This window comes from Mastigoproctus giganteus, chromosome 14 (genome assembly GCF_048544385.1).
Source record: "Mastigoproctus giganteus isolate SK-2022 chromosome 14, ASM4854438v1, whole genome shotgun sequence".
In the NCBI taxonomy this organism is placed as follows: Eukaryota; Metazoa; Arthropoda; class Arachnida; order Uropygi; family Thelyphonidae; genus Mastigoproctus; species Mastigoproctus giganteus.
Window position 1 is genome coordinate 101,832,203 of NC_143588.1, and position 19,460 is coordinate 101,851,662.

Here is a 19,460-nt window from a genome sequence, read left to right on the forward strand (position 1 = left end):
AATGAGCTTTTACAATATACAGAAATTTTTCCAGAAGCAGGAAGAAGGTGGAGATTATCCCATTATATAAGGCAATTGTTAGGCTATATCTTAAGTATTGCATACAAGTCTGAAAGCGCCTCTGTAGCCAGGTGGGAAGGAGCAGCAGTGCATAGCACACACTTCTTGATTAGACCGGAGTTCAAGCCCGTCACCACCAGATACGAAGGATGCGGAAAGGTCAGGGAATGACCACCGCATATCCCCAGAGCAATATGGCCTTAGTTGCTAATGCTCCTAAAAAACCAAATAACAAGCATAACAAACAAACAAGTCTGAAAGAATCATTTTAGGAAGGATGTGGATCTGTTGGAATGGATACTGAGAAAAGCAACAAGATTAACCAAGGTTATAAAAGGGTACTCCTACCAAGAAAGACTTCAGTTATACAAACTGAAGCACCTGGAAATTAGACACCAGTGAGGAGACCTGACTGAAGTACACCAGTGTTCAAAGAAAGTGCATCACCCCTTAAAATTGTAATTGTTGTCCGAATAACATAAGTATATGGCAATATTTCTTACAGATTGCATCAGATAAGATTGACATGCGTAGGTGATGATGTAATATTGCATCAGCTGTTATTTTCAACTATATAACACGTTCTGCAAGAGTTGCAGTCATTCCTTGCTTGTGTCAGGACGGCATTATGTGCAGTTGACGCCACAAAGAAAGAGGCTATTGTTGCTTTACATGAGGAAAGATGTTCTTCCCATCATATTGCTTATAGAGTGTCTTGTAATCAGTTGGCAGATTTCTTTCAAAACTCAAGAATACTGGTTCTGCTGATAGCAAAAAATGAACCGGACGCAAACGAGTCTTTACGCCAAAACAGGACTGCATTTTGAGGTGCTTATGCCTTAAAAATCATAAAGCTTCTTCGTCTGAGCTGAAAAAAAAATGGGAAGAACATACAGGAGTGGTAGCAAGTGCAGTAACAGTCAGAAGTCACCTCTTCAAAAATGGACTTGTAGCCCATCATCCTAAGAAGCCCCTCCTCACACAAAAAAAGAAAAAGGCCCAATTAATTTGGTGCAAGGAGCATGTCAAATGGATACCCGAGCAGTGAAAGTCAGTTATTTTCTTGGATGAGAAGAAATTCAACCTGCATGGCTCTGGTGGGAGACAAATGATTCCCGTAGACTGAAGAATACCATTCAGACTGTATGGTGTCTATAGTGAAATTCCCTACCAGCCAAATGATATGGGGGTGCATTTTGTATTGTGCAGTAGGTCACCTGCAGTTTATAAAAGGTTCCGTAAATGCCAATGGATACCTAGCTATATTGGAAGGAAAATTGCTGCCAACCATTAGAGAACATTTCAACGTGCCAAGTAACTGCATCTTTCAGGACGACTCTGCTCCTTGTCATCAGGTGAAAAGTGTAAGTAGGCACTTCTGTAGTTATTTTAGCTTCATTTCTGCATTAGAGGTTAGACAGTAATGTGTTTACATTTGTTACAGGTGAAAAAGTGGTTGGAAGAACGGTCCATTACAATTCTTAGCTGGCCAGGAAACAGCCCGGACCTGAATCCTATAGAGAACTGTTGGCAGCGTGTGGAATCTGCAGTTGCCAGAAAGAAACCAAAGACCCTTCGTGAACTTCAGGAAGCCATAATTCGTGTTTGGAACCACAAACTATCAGTTGATTATCTTCAGAAATTGATCTTGTCAATGCCTTGATAGTGTGCTGCTGTCATCAGAGCCAGAGCTTGTTCAACTAAATATTAATTTGCACCTGGTGAACTTTTCATTTTGTTTTCCATTTAAAATGATAAACTGAAGCAAACTGAGGGCTTCTGATAACATATCAGCCATAATTGTCATGTTTACCAAAACTGTTGTATAAAGGTTGCAAATGCTCATTTTAGAATATTTTGAGAGCACCTGTCAAATATTACTTAGCTCTGCCTTAACTATTAATAAATATCTTTTGTTTATATTTCTATTTGTGATGTTAGTCATTAATGTAACATACCATCACAAAAAAGGGTTAGAAATGTGAAATTCCTAGGTGATGCACTTTCTTTGAACACCACTGTATATAAGCTTTAAATGGGTTTATTAAACTAAACTGAGATGGCATTCTTACTCTTTCTTGGAAAACACATAAGGAGACATAAATTTAAACTGAAAAACAATTATTTCAGGAGAGCTGAAATTACTCTCTGGCTTTCACACAGAGAGTAATTGAATATTAGAAAAATAAGTTACTCTCTTACTGAAAGTAACTGATTGCTGGAAACAAATTTCGATCTGGTGTCATGGAAGCAAGATGTTTTAAGAAATTTAAGAATTAGACATTAGAGGGAATGTACAGAAGAGATGGTTTTTATTTATTTTTCTTTCCTGCTATATGAACTATGTATCATTTGCCACTTCTAATATAAAAACAGAAGCATATCCAAGGGAGATGAACTTCATTGTGTTTCAGATCTTGCAAATGGGTGGATTGGTTGGTTTTATTTTAACATGCTTAAAAAACAAAAGACTGCCATTGAAAAATTACAATCCTAAGTAAAGTCGTGATCTATATCACTGCTCCTTAATTAAATAACAGATATGTGAATGGATATGCCTGTGTAGGATATCTTCACAATGCAATTCTTAAAAACAGCTATTTAATTTATTTTTACCGTGTTAACTCGTGGCCAATAGAACACATTATGGAGTTCATAGTGAATTTCCTCAATTTCCTTGAATTCGTCATCAACTGAACGTGACGACATAGAAGCTTCTTTTAAGTATTTTGAGCGATGATCCCAGATCTCTTTCAAATGCTCTGAGAGTTTAAAATAGTGAACAGCCCAACCTATAATATAAATAATTACATGTAACAAGCATATCTATATATATATATCTATATATATATATATATATATATGAAATATGAAAACGAAGAAGTGGAAGAAAGAAACGAAAAAGAAAAACAGTACGTGTACCTGAATGCACCCAGCAGCAAAACAGGATACAGGTATATAAATAAGTGTTACAAACGAAAGTAAAATGAAATAAAAGTAAATATAGATGGAGAAGTTATTAATCACAAAATGCCAGGCCTAGTTGAAAAAAAAAAAAAAAACAATAAGAATTAATGAATTAATGCCGAATTAACAGGCTAATCATATGTACAAAAGCTGAAAGAAAAAGAGGGGAGGGTAATAGAGATAAAAATTATAAAATTCGTGTTCTTTCACTTCCTAAGTTTTTCTTTTCATTTTTTTTTAAATTTAATATTACCAGTAATTACTTATGATCAATCTTATTTTCTCTATTTTACTTTGGCCACAGAGGGCTCCCATAGTTCTTCTCTTCTGAGCAACTCCACCATCGTTGTCATAGTTCTCCCTCTGTTTACATTCCATTCTTATTAATCATATTCGCATAATTATACCTTATTAATCATGATCGCATATTTGTATCTTCATTTCTTGATTATCTTCCACCCAACTTGTTTCTGCCAAATATCATGGGTATTTAATTTTTCTCCTTTTCATATTTTATATCATATATTTCATATATCTATCACTCAAAATATACACTACAAGCTAGCGGTATTAATTTCCACTCCTACTAACACTTTCACAGTCAAGGCCCTCTCTATGAGGTTGGGTACTTACACACCCAGCTTGCCTAGTATCCTTTAAACTCTTTTCCTTCTCTTTACATCTTTCTACTCTTCGTTTTTTCATCCATTGAACTATTAGTGTAATACGAGGGTAATTCGGACATTTTCACTTTTCTTATTCTTACTATCTTCACCTCTATATTTTTAACTTCTTTTCCCTCCCTTACCTTGCATTGCTTCCTTTTTCTATACCGCTGCCTTGTTATTTATTATTTATTTATTATTATTTTATTTATTTATTTTTATTTATTTTTTTTACATACTTTTAATTTACATACTTTCAACTTAAACACACTGCATTCTTACATACTTTCCACTCAATCTATTAATCTAAACACACTGCGTTTGCTTACATACTATTGACTCAATTTATTAATCTAAACACACTGCGTTGGGGCTACCTTACTCATGTTTCTGGAGATTAATTTTTTTTTTTTTTTTTTTTCATATCTATTTCATTTTAATAGCTTCTCCATCAACATGAGTTTGCATAGAAACACAGTGTTTGGTACATGATCAGGTGTAGCCCCCTGATGAAATACCTGATCTATGTACCAATTTTTAAAATTTTTAATTCTTTAATTTTTATTTTTGAATTTAATTTTATAATTTTTATCTCTGTTACCCTCCCCTCTTTTTCTTTCAGCTTTTGTACATATGATTAGCCTGTTAATTCGGCATTAATTCAACCTTAATTCTACTTAATGATTTTTTTTTTTTTTTTTAGATTCTTAACATTCTTTCTCTCTTATTGTTTTTTTTTTTTTTTTTTTTCAACTAGGCCTGGCATTTTGTGATTAATAACTTCTCCATCTATATTTACTTTTATTTCATTTTACTTTCATTTGTAACACTTATATACATATATATATATATATATATCTCAAAAATTACACAAATGCAAATTGTAATGCTTAATAATTATTCTATTAAAGTTCAATTCTTAAGATACTTGAGTCAATGAGATTTTTTTTTATATAAAATAAAATCTGTATACTGTTTATAAGTAGGGATAAGACTTTGGGAACGAGAGTTCACATTTTTGAAGAACTTTGCCATTTTATTGATCTAATTATCACATTAAAGCATACTCCATATATAGCTTTATAATCCTAGTCATGCTTGTTATTTTATTTTTAATTTAACCAGAGATTTTGTTGAGATTTTATTTTTGTGAAAATATGTGGAACCTTTGTATCGTTCAAATCTGATGCCATTGTTATAGTTATAGAGTGAGTGGTAGGAATACTCATATTTTTTAATTTTGGTAAATAGATAGCTCTAAAGCACAAATCACAATATATTATAATTAATTTATAACTTTCAAGTATAGTGGTACAGCCTAATACATATAATGCAAACTTGGTAGGATGGTATCATTATTGCTGTGTAACTGGTGTATCGATAAGAACATTCAAATTTTAATTATATATAATTAATAACATAAACTTCAAAGCATAACCTGTGCATGGTGTTATAAGTGCATTAGATATATTTGTTTAGTGAAGTATCTTTAATTGTATTGAACAGATGTTAAGATAACATGTGTGTAATTACTCATGTCTTTTTAGAATGTGTAATTAATGTCTTATTAGAATGTGTAATTACTCAATCAGTACTACATATGGGAAACTAACCCCAGAGCAACGTATCAACACTGTGGTACTACACTGACATTGGTAGAGAATGAAAAGGACCTGGGGGTAATTGTGCAGGCAGATATGAAATTCTCTGAGCAGTGCAGACGAGCTGCAAGAGTAGCTCATGGTGTCTTGTCAATGATATACAGGAATTTTTCTAGCAGGGATAGGGAGGCGATTATTCCCCTGTATAAGGCAATGGTCAGGCCACACCTTGAGTACTGTATACAGGTCTGGAGGCCTCATTTCAAGAAGGATGTAGAGCTGCTGGAACGAGTACAGAGAAGGGCAACAAGATCAGTGAATGGAACAAAGGGTTGCTCTTACGAAGAAAGGCTTAAGTTTTGCAAATTACAGAGTCTGGAGACTAGGCACCGGCGAGGTGATCTGATAGAGGTGTATAAGGCCTTGAATGGTTTGAGCATGCTCAATGCCGATGGCATTCTTCTTCTTGCTCAGAATAATCACCTGAGAGGGCATAAATTCAAATTGAGGAAAGACAGATGTAGGATAGATGTGTGGAAATTTGCCTTTGGGCAGCGGGTAGTTGGTTGGTGGAACAGACTTTCATCACTTGTTGTTGTAGTTGATAGCCTAAATAAATTTAAGGCTCAGCTGGACAGGTATTTCGAACGAACAGAGGGGTGAAATGGGAGTGTCGTTTTTTTTTTTTTTTTTTGGCTGATGCTGAATAAGCTTGCTTTCTTGCATCATATGCCTTACTAATGCTAATGTCTTATTAGATTTATAGTTCTTCATTGTTCTTTTTCCTCACCATTGTCACCTTTTGATCCCCTTTATGAACTAGGGATATATTTGCACTTCTCTAGTCCATAGGGGCCCCTGAATCCAAAGATGCTTTCACAATTATGGCTAAGGTTTTGCTTACCTCCTGTGCTACTTCCCTTAATATAATTGTATAGATTCCATCCATCCCAGGTGACTTTTTTATGTTGAATTTCAACAATTTCTCCTCCTGAATGAATCTATAAATCTCAAGTAATGATTTGGTGGTCACTGCTTAGTTTTCTTCATCATCTATGAAATATTCATCTTCAAGTTTAATTTCTTTATCAAAACCGATATATTTTTTGCAATAACTTTATATTGTTATCATTAAATCGCAATTCCTTAAATAAGTGTGAATCACAAGTACTTAAATTACATATAATTATTGGAATAAAATCTCGATTTTTATACCTCAAAATTGCAATAATCATGAACTGCAACTCTAAACTTTGCTGTTACGTGATCATGATCTCTAATTTTCTGTGGTAAGTTTTGTTGATTTTCATTTTTAAATTTACTAGGAATTTCATATCCACATATGTGACATATTGTTGCATTATCATATTTTATTTGCTCTTCTTCTGAAAGATATAACATATCTTCTTTTATATTGTAGATTCTAAATATTGTTTTTATATCAATTAACCATTCTATAAATATTTTAGAAGCATATACACCTCTATACGATCTAGGTCCTTTATATATGATGAGAGCCTTGTCGATCAATTCGGCCCTGGAAAGATTGTGCAAGGCTCAAGGGGTAGAATTTTTTTCAACCTGGTCTGTACTTGTTAACAGGAGAGACTGCTTCTACAGGGATGGGATACACTTAAATAGAAGGGGTGCAAGAATATTCGCTGATGCCATCGAGGCAGTGTTAGATGGGTCGGAAAACTGCTGGCTTGGGGGGGGGATACAAGGACTAATAGATTAGCAGTAGCCACTGGCAGAGGTGAAAGTGATCCTTGCACTGCTTCTATTCGAATGAGCAGAAGCCTGGAAAACAAGATGCAGGATATTTCAGAGACTGCTGGGAGTCATTGCGGTACAAGTAAACACATGGGTTGTGTTAGGGTAGCTAAGAATAGGAACAGGTGCATGTATACTTGCATGTACACCAATGCTAGGAGTTTGGTAAATAAATTTAATGAATTGGAGGTATAGCTCAAAGCATCGAAGGCGGATATTGTTGGAATATCAGAGACGTGGCGTCACACAGATATAAGGAATGCAGAACTGGAATTCGGGGAGTACAATGTCTACAGAAAGGATAGACAGGATAGGAAGGGAGGAGGAGTTATGCTATTAATTAAGAAACACATAAAATCCAAGGAAGTGAAGCCAGTCGACATCGCTGGACAGTGGAGTGTTGAGTCAGTTTGGTGTGACATAAGCATTGGGAGATCAAAATTGAGAGTTGGAGTATGCTATAGGCTTAATAACTCTGATGAGTATAATAAGAAACTGTACAGGGAAATAGAGTGGGACAGTAAATCAGAGAGTCTTATTATGGGGGATTTTAATTTCCCAGATATTGACTGGAATTTGTGGGTTGGTCACTCACACACTAGCAAGGCTTTTGTGGATTTATTGGATGATTGTTTTCTACATCAGCATGTTCGGGAGGCAACTAGAGGGAGTAATACTCTTGATTTGATTTTCAATAGTGATTCTTCATGCATTAAGAATCTGCAGATAAAGGAACCGCTAGGTGGCAGTGATCACAGTGTGCTGAAGTGAGATTTACTCACAGAGTTAACTACCATCAGGGGTAAAGAGAAGGGTTATTGCTTTCGTAAAGGTGACTACGATGGTCTGAGACATTATTTAAATTCTATACAGTGGGACCAACTGATGATGTTACCAACAGAAAATTCAAAATGGGGAGCATTCAAAGAACTTATCTTGGAAGCTACTAGGCTTTACATACCAACTAAGAAATACTGTTCAAGGTTTAGGCCTAAATGGATGTCAGATGAACTAATGAGACATATGGCAAAGAAGAAAAATGCATGGAATACATATAAATTAACACGTGACACAGAAGCCTATGATAGATATAAGTTGATCTGTAACTAAGTTACAAAGGAGGTTAGGCAGGCGAAGGCAGATTACGAGAAATCTTTGGCAAGGGATGCAAAGAAAAACAGCAAAGAGTTCTTTACTTATGTAAACTCTAGAAGGAAGGGGGTGAATCAGATTTGTCCACTTGATATCAGTGGTTCAACCGTTGATGATCCTGCTCAGGTAGCTAACAAACTAAATGAATATTTTGCATTGACATTCACATATGAGGAGTTATTCAGCGAGGGGAATGCCAGAGGTGTATTCACCTCTGGCAGTAAGCTAGATAATATTGTAATAACTGAGAGTAAAGTGGAGGAGAAATTATTGAAGATAAACACAAGAAAGGCACCTGGGGTGGTTGGAATCTATCCAGTTATACTAAAGGAGGTAGCAATGGAAGTAAGGAAACCCTTAGCCATAATTATGAGAGCTTCCTTGGACTCATGGGAGGTACCCATAGACTGAAGATGTGAAACTGTGACCCCAATTCACAAAGGAGGATCAAAGGCTGACACAAGTAATTATAGACCTGTGAGTTTAACTTCTGTCCCCGGAAAATTAATGGAGGCACTGGTTAAAGAAGCACTGCAGGATCATCTAGACAAGGCTTCAGTTATAGCTCGGACACAGCATGGTTTGGTTAAGGGGAAGTCTTGCCTGATCAATTTGATTGGATACTATGATGCAGTCACAAAAGAACTGGGTGCAGGGAATAACTTTGATATTATATACTTGGATCTTAGAAAGGCTTTTGATACTGTTGCACATGAAAGACTGCTGCACAAATTGGAGCAGTGTGGCATTGGAGGCAAATTGCTGCTATGGATAAAGGGTGATTGAAGGGGAGAAGGCAGAGAGTGGTAATCAATGGACACTGCTCATCGTGGACTAATGTTATTAGTGGAGTCCCTCAGGATTCAGTGTTGGATCCATTATTGTTTTCTGTATTTATAAATAATATTGATGATGGTATATCAAGCTTAATGTCCAAGTTTGCAGACGATACAAAGGTTGGCAGGGTTGTTAAGGACACTACTGACGCTATGCTGCTGCAACAGGATCTGGAAAGGTTGAGCAGATGGGCTGAGAGGTGGCAAATGAAGTTTAACATTGACAAATGTAAAGTGCTACATATGGGGAAACAGGAATTCTAGAGCAACGTATCAACTCTGTGGTACTACACTGACAGTAGTAGAGAATGAAAATGACCTGGGGGTAATTGCACAGATAGATATGAAGTTCTCTGAGCAGTGCAGATGGGCTGCAAGAGTAGCCCATGGTGTCTTGTTAATGATATACAGGAATTTTTCTAGCAGGGATAAGGAGGTGATTATTCCCTTGTATAAGGCAATGGTCAGGCCACACCTTGAGTACTGTATATAGGTCTGGAGGCCTCATTTGAAGAACGTTGTAGAGCTTTTGGAATGAGTACAGAGAAGGACAACAAGATTAGTGAATGGAACAAAGGGTTGCCCTTACAAAGAAAGGCTTAAGTTTTGCAAATTACAGTGTCTGGAGACTAGGTACCGGCGAGGTGATCTGACAGAGGTGTATAAAGCCTTGAATGGTTTGAGCATGCTCAATGCTGATGGGATTCTTCCTCTTGCTCGGAATAATCACCTGAGAGGGCATAAATTCAAATTGAGGAAAGACAGATGTAGGATAGATGTGCGGAAATTTGCCTTTAGCCAGCGGGTAGTTGGTTGGTGGAACAGACCATCTTTTGTTGTGGAAGTTGATAGCCTAAATAAATTTAAGGCACAGCTGGACAGGTATTTCGAACGAACAGAGGGGTGAAGTGGAAGTTTTTTTTTTTTTTTTTTCTTTTAGCTGATGCTGCATAAGCTTGCTTTCTTGCATCATATGCCTCTGTTAATTCTAATGCTATATTCATATTCAATATTATTAAACATATTTAATATAATAACAGAAACTCCTAGGTTTATATTTCTAATAATTTCTTGTATAGGGTTCATTGTAATCATTATAATGAATCCTATACTGTTAGAATAAATCATAATCATTAGGTATTTTTCAGTGTTACATTCAAAATCTGCATAAATAACAAATAGAATTTTTAAGAAGTTTTTTTTTTTTTTTTTTGATAGTTGTTGGCGCATCGGCTTCTGTGACCATATTGCACCTCCCAAGGTTTTTGCAGTACTCTGATCCAAGCCCGAGGCGGGAATCGAACCCGCGACCTTTGGGTTGCCGGGCAGGTACTTTACCCACTCGGCTAGCCCGGTCGGCTTTTAAGAAGTGATTATAATTTTTGAATAATAAATTCAAAAATTTATTATTCAAAAATTACCATTGAATCAATTTAAGGCATCTTAACTTTATAGAGTTAATAGAGTCTATTACATGCTGTTTAAATTTTTATTCTGAATAAAAATATGTTAAATACATATCACATATATATATTTTTTTCTTTGTGATTATAGAAATCCTGTTTTGCTTTTCAAACTTAGAAAGATCATCTAGTGAAACAGGAAAGGGAATATTTTAAAAATTTAATACACCTTCATATTTTTCATAATTTGAAATTCTTTGACGATTTCTTTCTACTGGACGTAAAGCAGCTAATACACTCCATTTAAAACACTGATTACCTTCACTTTTCCCATTAACAATAGCTTTTTTACTTTTTAATTTTTGAAGTAAATTAATGTAAGAATTTCCTTATAAAGGATTATATACATTAATATTAAGATATAAATATTCAACACCACATATAACCCAACCTTCAATTATTTTGACCAGAAAGGTCTGGTCGAAATGCCCCATCTGCGTCAGGGAAATAACAAAATTATTTTAGTTTCTTAATGTTTCGGAGGATTCTTATTGTTTTTATGTTTTAATATTTGTTTTTAAAGTGTTAAAAGAATGGATTCATTATTTATTTGGTTTCAAAGCATTTAAATTGTTTTTAAAATACGGACTTATTATATTCTCTCACTCAAAGATTAGGGTTGGTGGTTCGATGTACAAGAACTCCCCGCCTTATGTAATACTCGACTTATGGAAATTTGACTTTATGTAAGTTTTTGCCGGCCAGTGCAAACTTAAAAAAATCATGGAAACGTATTTTGCATCCCGTAGGAATAGCATTTAGCATTAGCATTAGTAGAGGCATTTGATGCAAGACAGCAAGCTTATGCAGCATCAGCATGTTCGGGAGGCAACTAGAGGGAGTAATACTCTTGATTTGATTTTCAGTAGTGATTCTTCATGCATTAAGAATCTGCAGATAAAGGAACCACTAGGTGGCAGTGATCACAGTGTGCTGAAGTGGGATTTACTCAAAGAGGTAACTACCATTAGGGGTAAAGGGAAGGGTTATTGCTTCCGTAAAGGCGACTACGATGGACTGAGACTGTATTTAAATTCTATACAGTGGGACCAACTGATGATGTTACCAACAGCAAATTCAAAATGGGAAGCATTCAAAGAACTTATCTTGGAAGCTACTAGGTTTTACATACCAACTAAGAAATATTGTTCAAAGTTTAGGCCAAAATGGATGTCAGATGAACTAATGAGGCATATGGCAGAGAAGAAAAATGCATGGGATACATACAAATTAACACATGACACAGAAGCCTATGATAGATACAAGTTGATATGCAACCAAGTTACAAAGGAGGTTAGGCAGGCGAAGGCAGATTACGAGAAATCCTTGGCAAGGGATGCAAAGAAAAACAGCAAAGAGTTCTTTACTTATGTAAACTCTAGAAGGAAGGGGGTGAATCAGATTGGTCCACTTGATATTGATGGGTAAAGTGTTGATGATCCTGCTCAGGTAGCTAACAAACTAAATGAATATTTTGCATCGACATTCACACATGAGGAGTTATTCAGCGAGGGGAATGCCAGAGGTGTATTCAACTCTAGCAGTAAGCTACAGAATCTTGAAATAACTGGGAGTAAAGTGGAGGAGAAACTGTTGAAGATAAACACAAGAAAGGCACCCGGGGTGGATGGGATCTATCCAGTTATATTAAAGGAGGCAGCAAAGGAAGTAAGCAAACCCTTAGCCATAATTATGAGAGCTTCCTTGGACTCAGGGGAGGTACCCATAGACTGGAAATGTGCAAATGTGACCCCAATTCACAAAGGAGGATCAAAGGCTGACACAAGTAATTATAGACCTGTGAGCTTAACTTCTGTTCCAGGAAAATTAATGGAGGCACTGGTTAAAGAGGCACTGCAGGATCATTTAGACAAGACTTCAGTTATAGCTCAGACACAGCATGGTTTTGTTAAGGGGAAGTCTTGCCTGACCAACTTGATTGGATACTATGATGCAGTCACAAAAGAACTGGATGCAGGGAATAACTTTGATATTATATACTTGGATCTTAGAAAGGCTTTTGATACTGTTGCACATGGAAGACTGCTACACAAATTGGAGCAGTGTGATATTGGAGGCAAATTGCTGCTATGGATAAAGGGGTGGTTGAGGGGGAGAAGACAGAGAGTGGTAATCAATGGACACTGCTCATCGTGGACTGATGTTATTAGTGGAGTCCCTCAGGGCTCAGTGTTGGGTCCATTATTGTTTTCTGTATTTATAAATGATATTGATGATGGTATATCGGGCTTAATGTCCAAGTTTGCAGACGATACAAAGGTTGGCAGGGTTGTCAAGGACACTACTGACACTATGCTGCTGCAACAGGATCTGGAAAGGTTGAGCAGATGGGCTGAGAGGTGGCAAATGAAGTTTAACATTGACAAATGTAAAGTACTACACATGGGAAACAGCAACCCCAGAGCAACGTATCAACTCTGTGGTACTACACTGACAGTGGTAGAGAATGAAAGGGACTTGGGGGTGGTTGTGCAGGCAGATATGAAGTTCTCTGAGCAGTGCAGACGGGCTGCAAGAGTAGCTCATGGAGTATTGTCAATGATATACAGGAATTTTTCCAGCAGGGATAAGGAGGTGATTATTCCATTGTATAAGGCGATGGTCAGGCCACACCTAGAGTACTGTATACAGGTCTGGAGGCCTCATTTCAAGAAGGATGTAGAGCTGCTGGAACGAGTACAGAGAAGGGCAACAAGATTAGTGAATGGAACAAAGGGGTGCTCTTACGAAGAAAGGCTTAAGTTTTGCAAATTACAGTGTCTGGAGACTAGGCACCAGCGAGGTGATCTGATAGAGGTGTATAAAGCCTTGAATGGTTTAAGCATGCTCAATGCTGATGGGATTCTTCCTCTAGCTCAGAAAAATCACCTGAGAGGGCATAAATTCAAATTGAGGAAAGACAGATGTAGGATAGACGTGCGGAAATTTGCCTTTAGCCAGCGGGTGGTTGGTTGGTGGAACAGACTTCCATCCCTTGTGGTGGAGGTTGACAGCCTAAATAAGTTTAAGGCTCAGCTGGACAGGTATTTTGAACGAACAGAGGGGTGAAGTGGAAGTGGTTTTTTTTTTTTTTTTTGGCTGATGCTGCATAAGCTTGCTTTCTTGCATCAAATGCCTCTACTAATGCTAATGCTAATGCTGTCGCCTCTCTTTTTTTGTAACTTTATAATTTTGAAATTTTTGTAATTTTGTATACTTTTGTAATTTTTCCTGCACGAGATAAAAAAAATTTAATAAATAATTCTATTTATGTATTTGTCGAACATTTCTTTTTTTCCTTCAATCAAATTCAGCACACATAGTTGCAAGTGCTGCATAAGCACTTAGGGAAATTCCAACTTATGTAAAACTCGACTTATGTCGAGTTCCACAGAATGCAACCCTTACGTAAATGGGGGAGTGGCTGTATTTTGGGGTTGGGCTTGGGATCTGCAGGTCTCCAATTCCATAGCGCATTGGATCATTGATTTTGTCTGTGAAGGTGTGGAATACATGTAAACTATTTGTATAGTTGATTCAACAACAGAGTATCAGCACAGAAGTGTTCGACAAGACATCATAGAGGTAATTCCTCCTTTTCTTACCTAATTGATATAATAATGTAGAACATATTAAGCCATTGCAGCTCTGATATCTATTAATTAAATAAACACTTAATTAATGAAAATAAAGCCTACAGAAAATAAAATAAAGACTGAGATGGATGGGAGAAATATAAAAAATGGTAAAAGACAGAGGAACAAGGAGGACATGTCTGCTGAAACCCAATGGTAAAGACCCAAAGAGTGCCCCAAAAGAAAATGACAAGACAACATCGAGATGAACTTCAAAAGGAATAGCCCACTAAAACATTTGATAAGCAAAAAAGCATGACTGCACTGAGGAGAGGTAACCTTTACCACTTATGGATGTGTTATAGCTTGTATAATAGGCTTAAATACCATTTCCTCCCACCCCAAATTATTAATTATCATGGTTAAATAAATCACAAAATCCTTTCATGTTAAGGATTTTGTCCGCTGAAACCCAATGGTAAAGACCCAAAGAGTGCCCCAAAAGAAAATGACAAGACAACATCGAGATGAACTTCAAAAGGAATAGCCCACTAAAACATTTGATAAGCAAAAAAGCATGACTGCACTGAGGAGAGGTAACCTTTACCACTTATGGATGTGTTATAGCTTGTATAATAGGCTTAAATACCATTTCCTCCCACCCCAAATTATTAATTATCATGGTTAAATAAATCACAAAATCCTTTCATGTTAAACAACTTAATTTATAGAATAACCCATCAAAAATGTTTTGTTTTTTCACTCACCTGTAACTGTTTTTTCCTTAAATTTATCATGAGCTGACTCAACTAGTTTATACAGTTCAGTATGGATATTTACCATAATTTCAACAATTGGCTTATGCAAGGCAGAAGTTGTTTCAGTAACTTCTCTGAAGTTTTTCTTTAGATGCTTCAAACCCTCATGAACCTGTAGCAAATATAGTGAAATCAGAGTTATAAATATAGTGAATTCAGCGTTATGAATTATGAATTTCCTGACTTAGAAAATTCCTGAATTTGTGTAAAATCTTATAATGAGGATTTTAACTTTGAGGAATGTCTTATAATGAGGATTTTAACTTTCTATATATTGACAAGAATGTGTGGGTTGGTTACACACACACAGTATACAGCTATAGTAGATATCCCGAACTGTAAATAAATAAATATATATACAGTGGAATTTCTCTATTACGAACTTCTATTTAACGAATTTCTTTATATTACGAATTTTTTCGCAAAACATTGCACCTTGAAACGAAATTACATGTAAAATTAACCCCATATAATGAAGTGTTAGTCTCTCTATAACGAATTTTTAAAAAAATTAGTAAAAGCATTTTTGAAGATTTTCAAGCATTTACTGCTAAACAGCCTCTCAAATATACTGCCGCCTTCCTTCCGAAATTTCGCATTAGCATCTGGAATTAAATAATCATCCTTTTAGTGAACACTTGTGGCCATTGACGCTCGTAGGGAGAGTCTTTGTTTCATTTTTGTTACAGTTATTAAACCAAATGGGTTTTCTTAAAAGTGGTCGTAAACTTTACAATAAATAGGGTAGATTTGTAAATCAGTCAGTTTTTAGTAACGCCTACTGAGTGACATTCGCTTCTCACCTCAACTGTACCACGTGACCTTCCTGTCAATCATTATATGATATGTCTGTTCTCGTCTAACTGGACTCTCAGTAGATGGTTTTCATGAATTTTTTTTTTTTTTTTTTTATTTCGTTCGTCATAAATCACATAGGCTATATGCTCTTGTATTTTTTTTTTCTGAAAAGTAACATACAGCATACATTAATCATAAATTTTCTTTTGTGTATATATGAATGAAAGCAGAATAAAAGAAATTCACAAAGTCGTATATTTCTTCAAAGGGAGTGATACTGTTGAATTGGCAAGCGAACATCATTGAGTAGACGGTACCTGTACTAACAATTCACTATGTGGCCAGCGCAGCAAAGTTTGCGGTGTATGTATCAGCAAGAGCTACAGTCCAGTAATTTTTACAATTGCGAAAACAATGTTGAAGAGAAAGTGTTTAAGTATTAATGATAAAGCAAAGATTGTTATGATATTGACCAGGGTTTTAAGAAAAAAGATGTTGTGGAGAAATATGGCATATCTGCAAGCAGTTTATCTACGATTTTAAAAAAATCGAGAATCAATTTTAAATGCAATTGAAGGAGGATCAGACAAGAAGCGAATTAAGTTGTGTATATACGAAGATGTTGATAAAGCTGTCCTAAAATGGGTGAAAATGATACGTGAAAAGAATATCCCAATATCAGACCTAATAATTAAGCAACAAGCTCTGAAATTTGCAGTCCCTTGGACATACAGAATTTAATGCGAGCACTGGGTGGCTAGATAAATTTAAGAAGCACCAAAGAATTGTAGAAAAGGTTATTTGTGGAGAAAGTGTTAATGTAAGCAAAGAAGATTGCAACAGTTGGAGGAACAATACCTTAAAGAAGATTTTGGAAGAATATGAGCATAAGGATGTTTTTAATGCTGACAAAATGGGTTTATTCTTTAAATGTCTACCGAATAGAACACTTGCTTTTAAGGATGATAAATGTTTTGGCGGAAAGCAAAGAAAGAATCACTGTGCTAGTTGGAGCAAATATGACAGGAAGTGAAAAATTAAGACTTTTAGTCATCGGAATATCAAAACACCAAAGATGTTTTAGAGGCACAAAATCTTTGGAAGTTGACTACACCTTTTAATAAAAAAGCATGGATGACAAGTGATATTTTTGAAGAATGGATATTAAAACTAGACAAGTGTATAACAAAAGAAATCGTGTTGGTAACTGACAACTGTCCAGCACATCCTGCCAAACTTAAAAGTGCAAAGTTGTTTTTACCACCAAACATAACATCAAAACTCAAGCCAATGGACCAAGGCATTATTAAAAATTTTAAATTTAATTATCGAAAGAGAATAATAATGAAGATTTTCATGCGTTATCAAAAAATAAAAACTTGGAGGTTACAATTAACCTTAGAGATTGCATCTCTGAACTGGCAAAAGTTTGGACAAACTATGTCACTGAATACACTTTTCAAAATTGTTTTTCGAAAGTGGGATTTGCATTGAATACAGAAGTCGAACAAGATGAACTGCCCCTTTCACAACTGAAAAACTTTTAGAAATTATTAGAATCGTCTGGAAACATCGAAAATGAAATAACACTGGATAGTTATGTTTATGTAGATCACAGCAGAACATCCAAATGAAGATGAAATACTGCCGAACAGTGTTAGACGCGACCATGATCACGAAGAAATTAACAATGATGCTGAAGATGCATCAGAACAACCCATAGAAAAGCCAGCTCACGAAGAAATGATTAACGCTTTTAAAATGGTTCGTATGGGTCTACAGTTTTGTTAAAAATGTTCCTGATAATGTTTTTAATGCTCTGAACAAATGTGAGGTTTTCTTTGAGAATCAGACAATTTTTTAATTGTACTGTGCAAACGAAAATTACAGATTTTTTTTAATTTGTGATATTTACCGGCGAAAATTGTGTAAATGTAATTTAAATAAGTATGTTTTTGAAATAAAATACATTAAAAATAAATGTAGATTCGTTTTCATTTTCTAATTAGATAACAATTTCTAATAAAAAAGATATTCTCTGTATAACAAAATTTCTCTATAACGAATTTTTTCACTGGATTTATCGAATTCGTTATAGGGAAGTTCGACTGTATATATTATAAAAGTTTGTATTTTCACTACATAAATAAATAGTTGGTACTCACTTATATTATTTATTATTCACTTACATTATTATTAATTTTCACTGATATCTATCGGGCTAGCGGTTATTCTGCCAGTTTTCTGCTAAATTTAAGGTATATTAAAGTAATTAAGCCAATTTGATTATATATTCACAGTAAATTCTCAGTATATTTTAACACAGAAAAACTGGCAAATGGCAAACAGAAACAGATAGCCTCAGCTAATTATTGATAGGATATATTGAGTGGAGCTAGCTCTTGTTAACATTCCATTCAATGTATCTATATATCTATAATTAGCTATATTATCATTTTAATTTTGCTATTTCATTTTATTTTTATTTTATTTTATTTTATTTTATATTATGAGTTTATTTATAGGGTACAACAAAGAAGTCCAACTTATGTTACCTAAACTTGGCCCTTTGAACTAATGAGTATAGTTTTCACTCCTAATACTTTTATGCTAAATTCTCCAATTTATCTAGTTGGTATTATAATTAACTAAAAAACTGTTAAGTTTGTATTAATATATTGAATAAAGTATGCATAAATGGATGTGAAAATTATACAGAGTGCCAATAACTAGAAGAGTGAGGATAGTAGAAAAGGAAGTGTAGTAGATATGTGAAAGAATATTAATATCCTAAAAGTTATGATGAATTAGGAAAATTATGGGCTGAATCACAAAGCCAATAGAAGGTGGGTGGTGGGTTTCACCCACCTTCTATTGGCTTTGTAATTCAGCCTATCAATCTTGTGCAAGACATGGGGTAGAATTTTCTCAGAGTGGTCCGTGCTTGTTAACAGGAGAGACTGCTTCTACAGGGATACAATACATTTAAATAGAAAAGGGTGCAAGGATATTTGCTGATGCTATTGAGACAGTGTTAGGTGGATTGGAAAATTGCTAGCTTGGGGGGGGGATTTTCACAGACTAATAGAATAGATTAACAGTAGCTGCAGGCAGAGATCAAAGTGATTCTTGCACTGCTTCTATTGGAATGAGCAGTAGCCTGGAAAGCAAGGTGCTGGTGCTGTGGGTTTCAATAACTGCTGAGAGGCATCATGGAATAAGTGAATACAAGGACTGTGTTAGAGTAACTAAGAGTAAGAACAAGTGTATGTATACTTGCATGTACACCAATGCTAGGAGTTTAGTAAATAAATTTGATGAATTTGAAGTGCTGGTCAAAACATCAAAGGCAGATATTGTTGGGATATCAGAGATGTGGTGTCACACAGACATAAGCAGTGCAGAATTGGAATTTTGGGAGTACAATGTGTACAGGAAGGATAGACAGGACAGAAATGGAGGAGGGGTTATGCTGTTAGTTAAGAAACACATAAAATCTAAGGAAGTGCATCCAATTGAAGTTGGTGGACAATGCAGTGTTGAGTCTGTTCGGTGTGACATAAGCACTGGGAAAGGAAAAATGAGAGTAGGTGTGTGTTATAGGCCTAATGAATCTGATGAGTATAATGAGCAGTTGTGCAGAGAAATTGAGTGAGCCAGTAAATCAGAGTGTCTTATAATGGGAGATTTTAACTTACTATATATTGACAAGAATGTGTGGGTTGGTTACACACACAGTAGCAACACTTTTC

The 19,460-nt window shown here is 35.5% G+C and overlaps 1 protein-coding gene across 1 annotated transcript in view; it reads right to left on the reverse strand.

Annotated features, from left to right (window-relative positions):
- The window catches only part of LOC150075450 (uncharacterized), a 286,845-nt gene that overhangs the window by 41,214 nt on the left and 226,171 nt on the right, over window positions 1-19,460 (reverse strand). The window contains exons 31-32 of the mRNA XM_090388490.1: window positions 14,860-15,022; window positions 2,677-2,852 (exon numbers count right to left, since the gene is read on the reverse strand). Coding sequence (XP_090244616.1) covers window positions 2,677-2,852; window positions 14,860-15,022 — 339 coding nt within the window. The remainder of the gene's footprint in view (window positions 1-2,676; window positions 2,853-14,859; window positions 15,023-19,460) is intronic.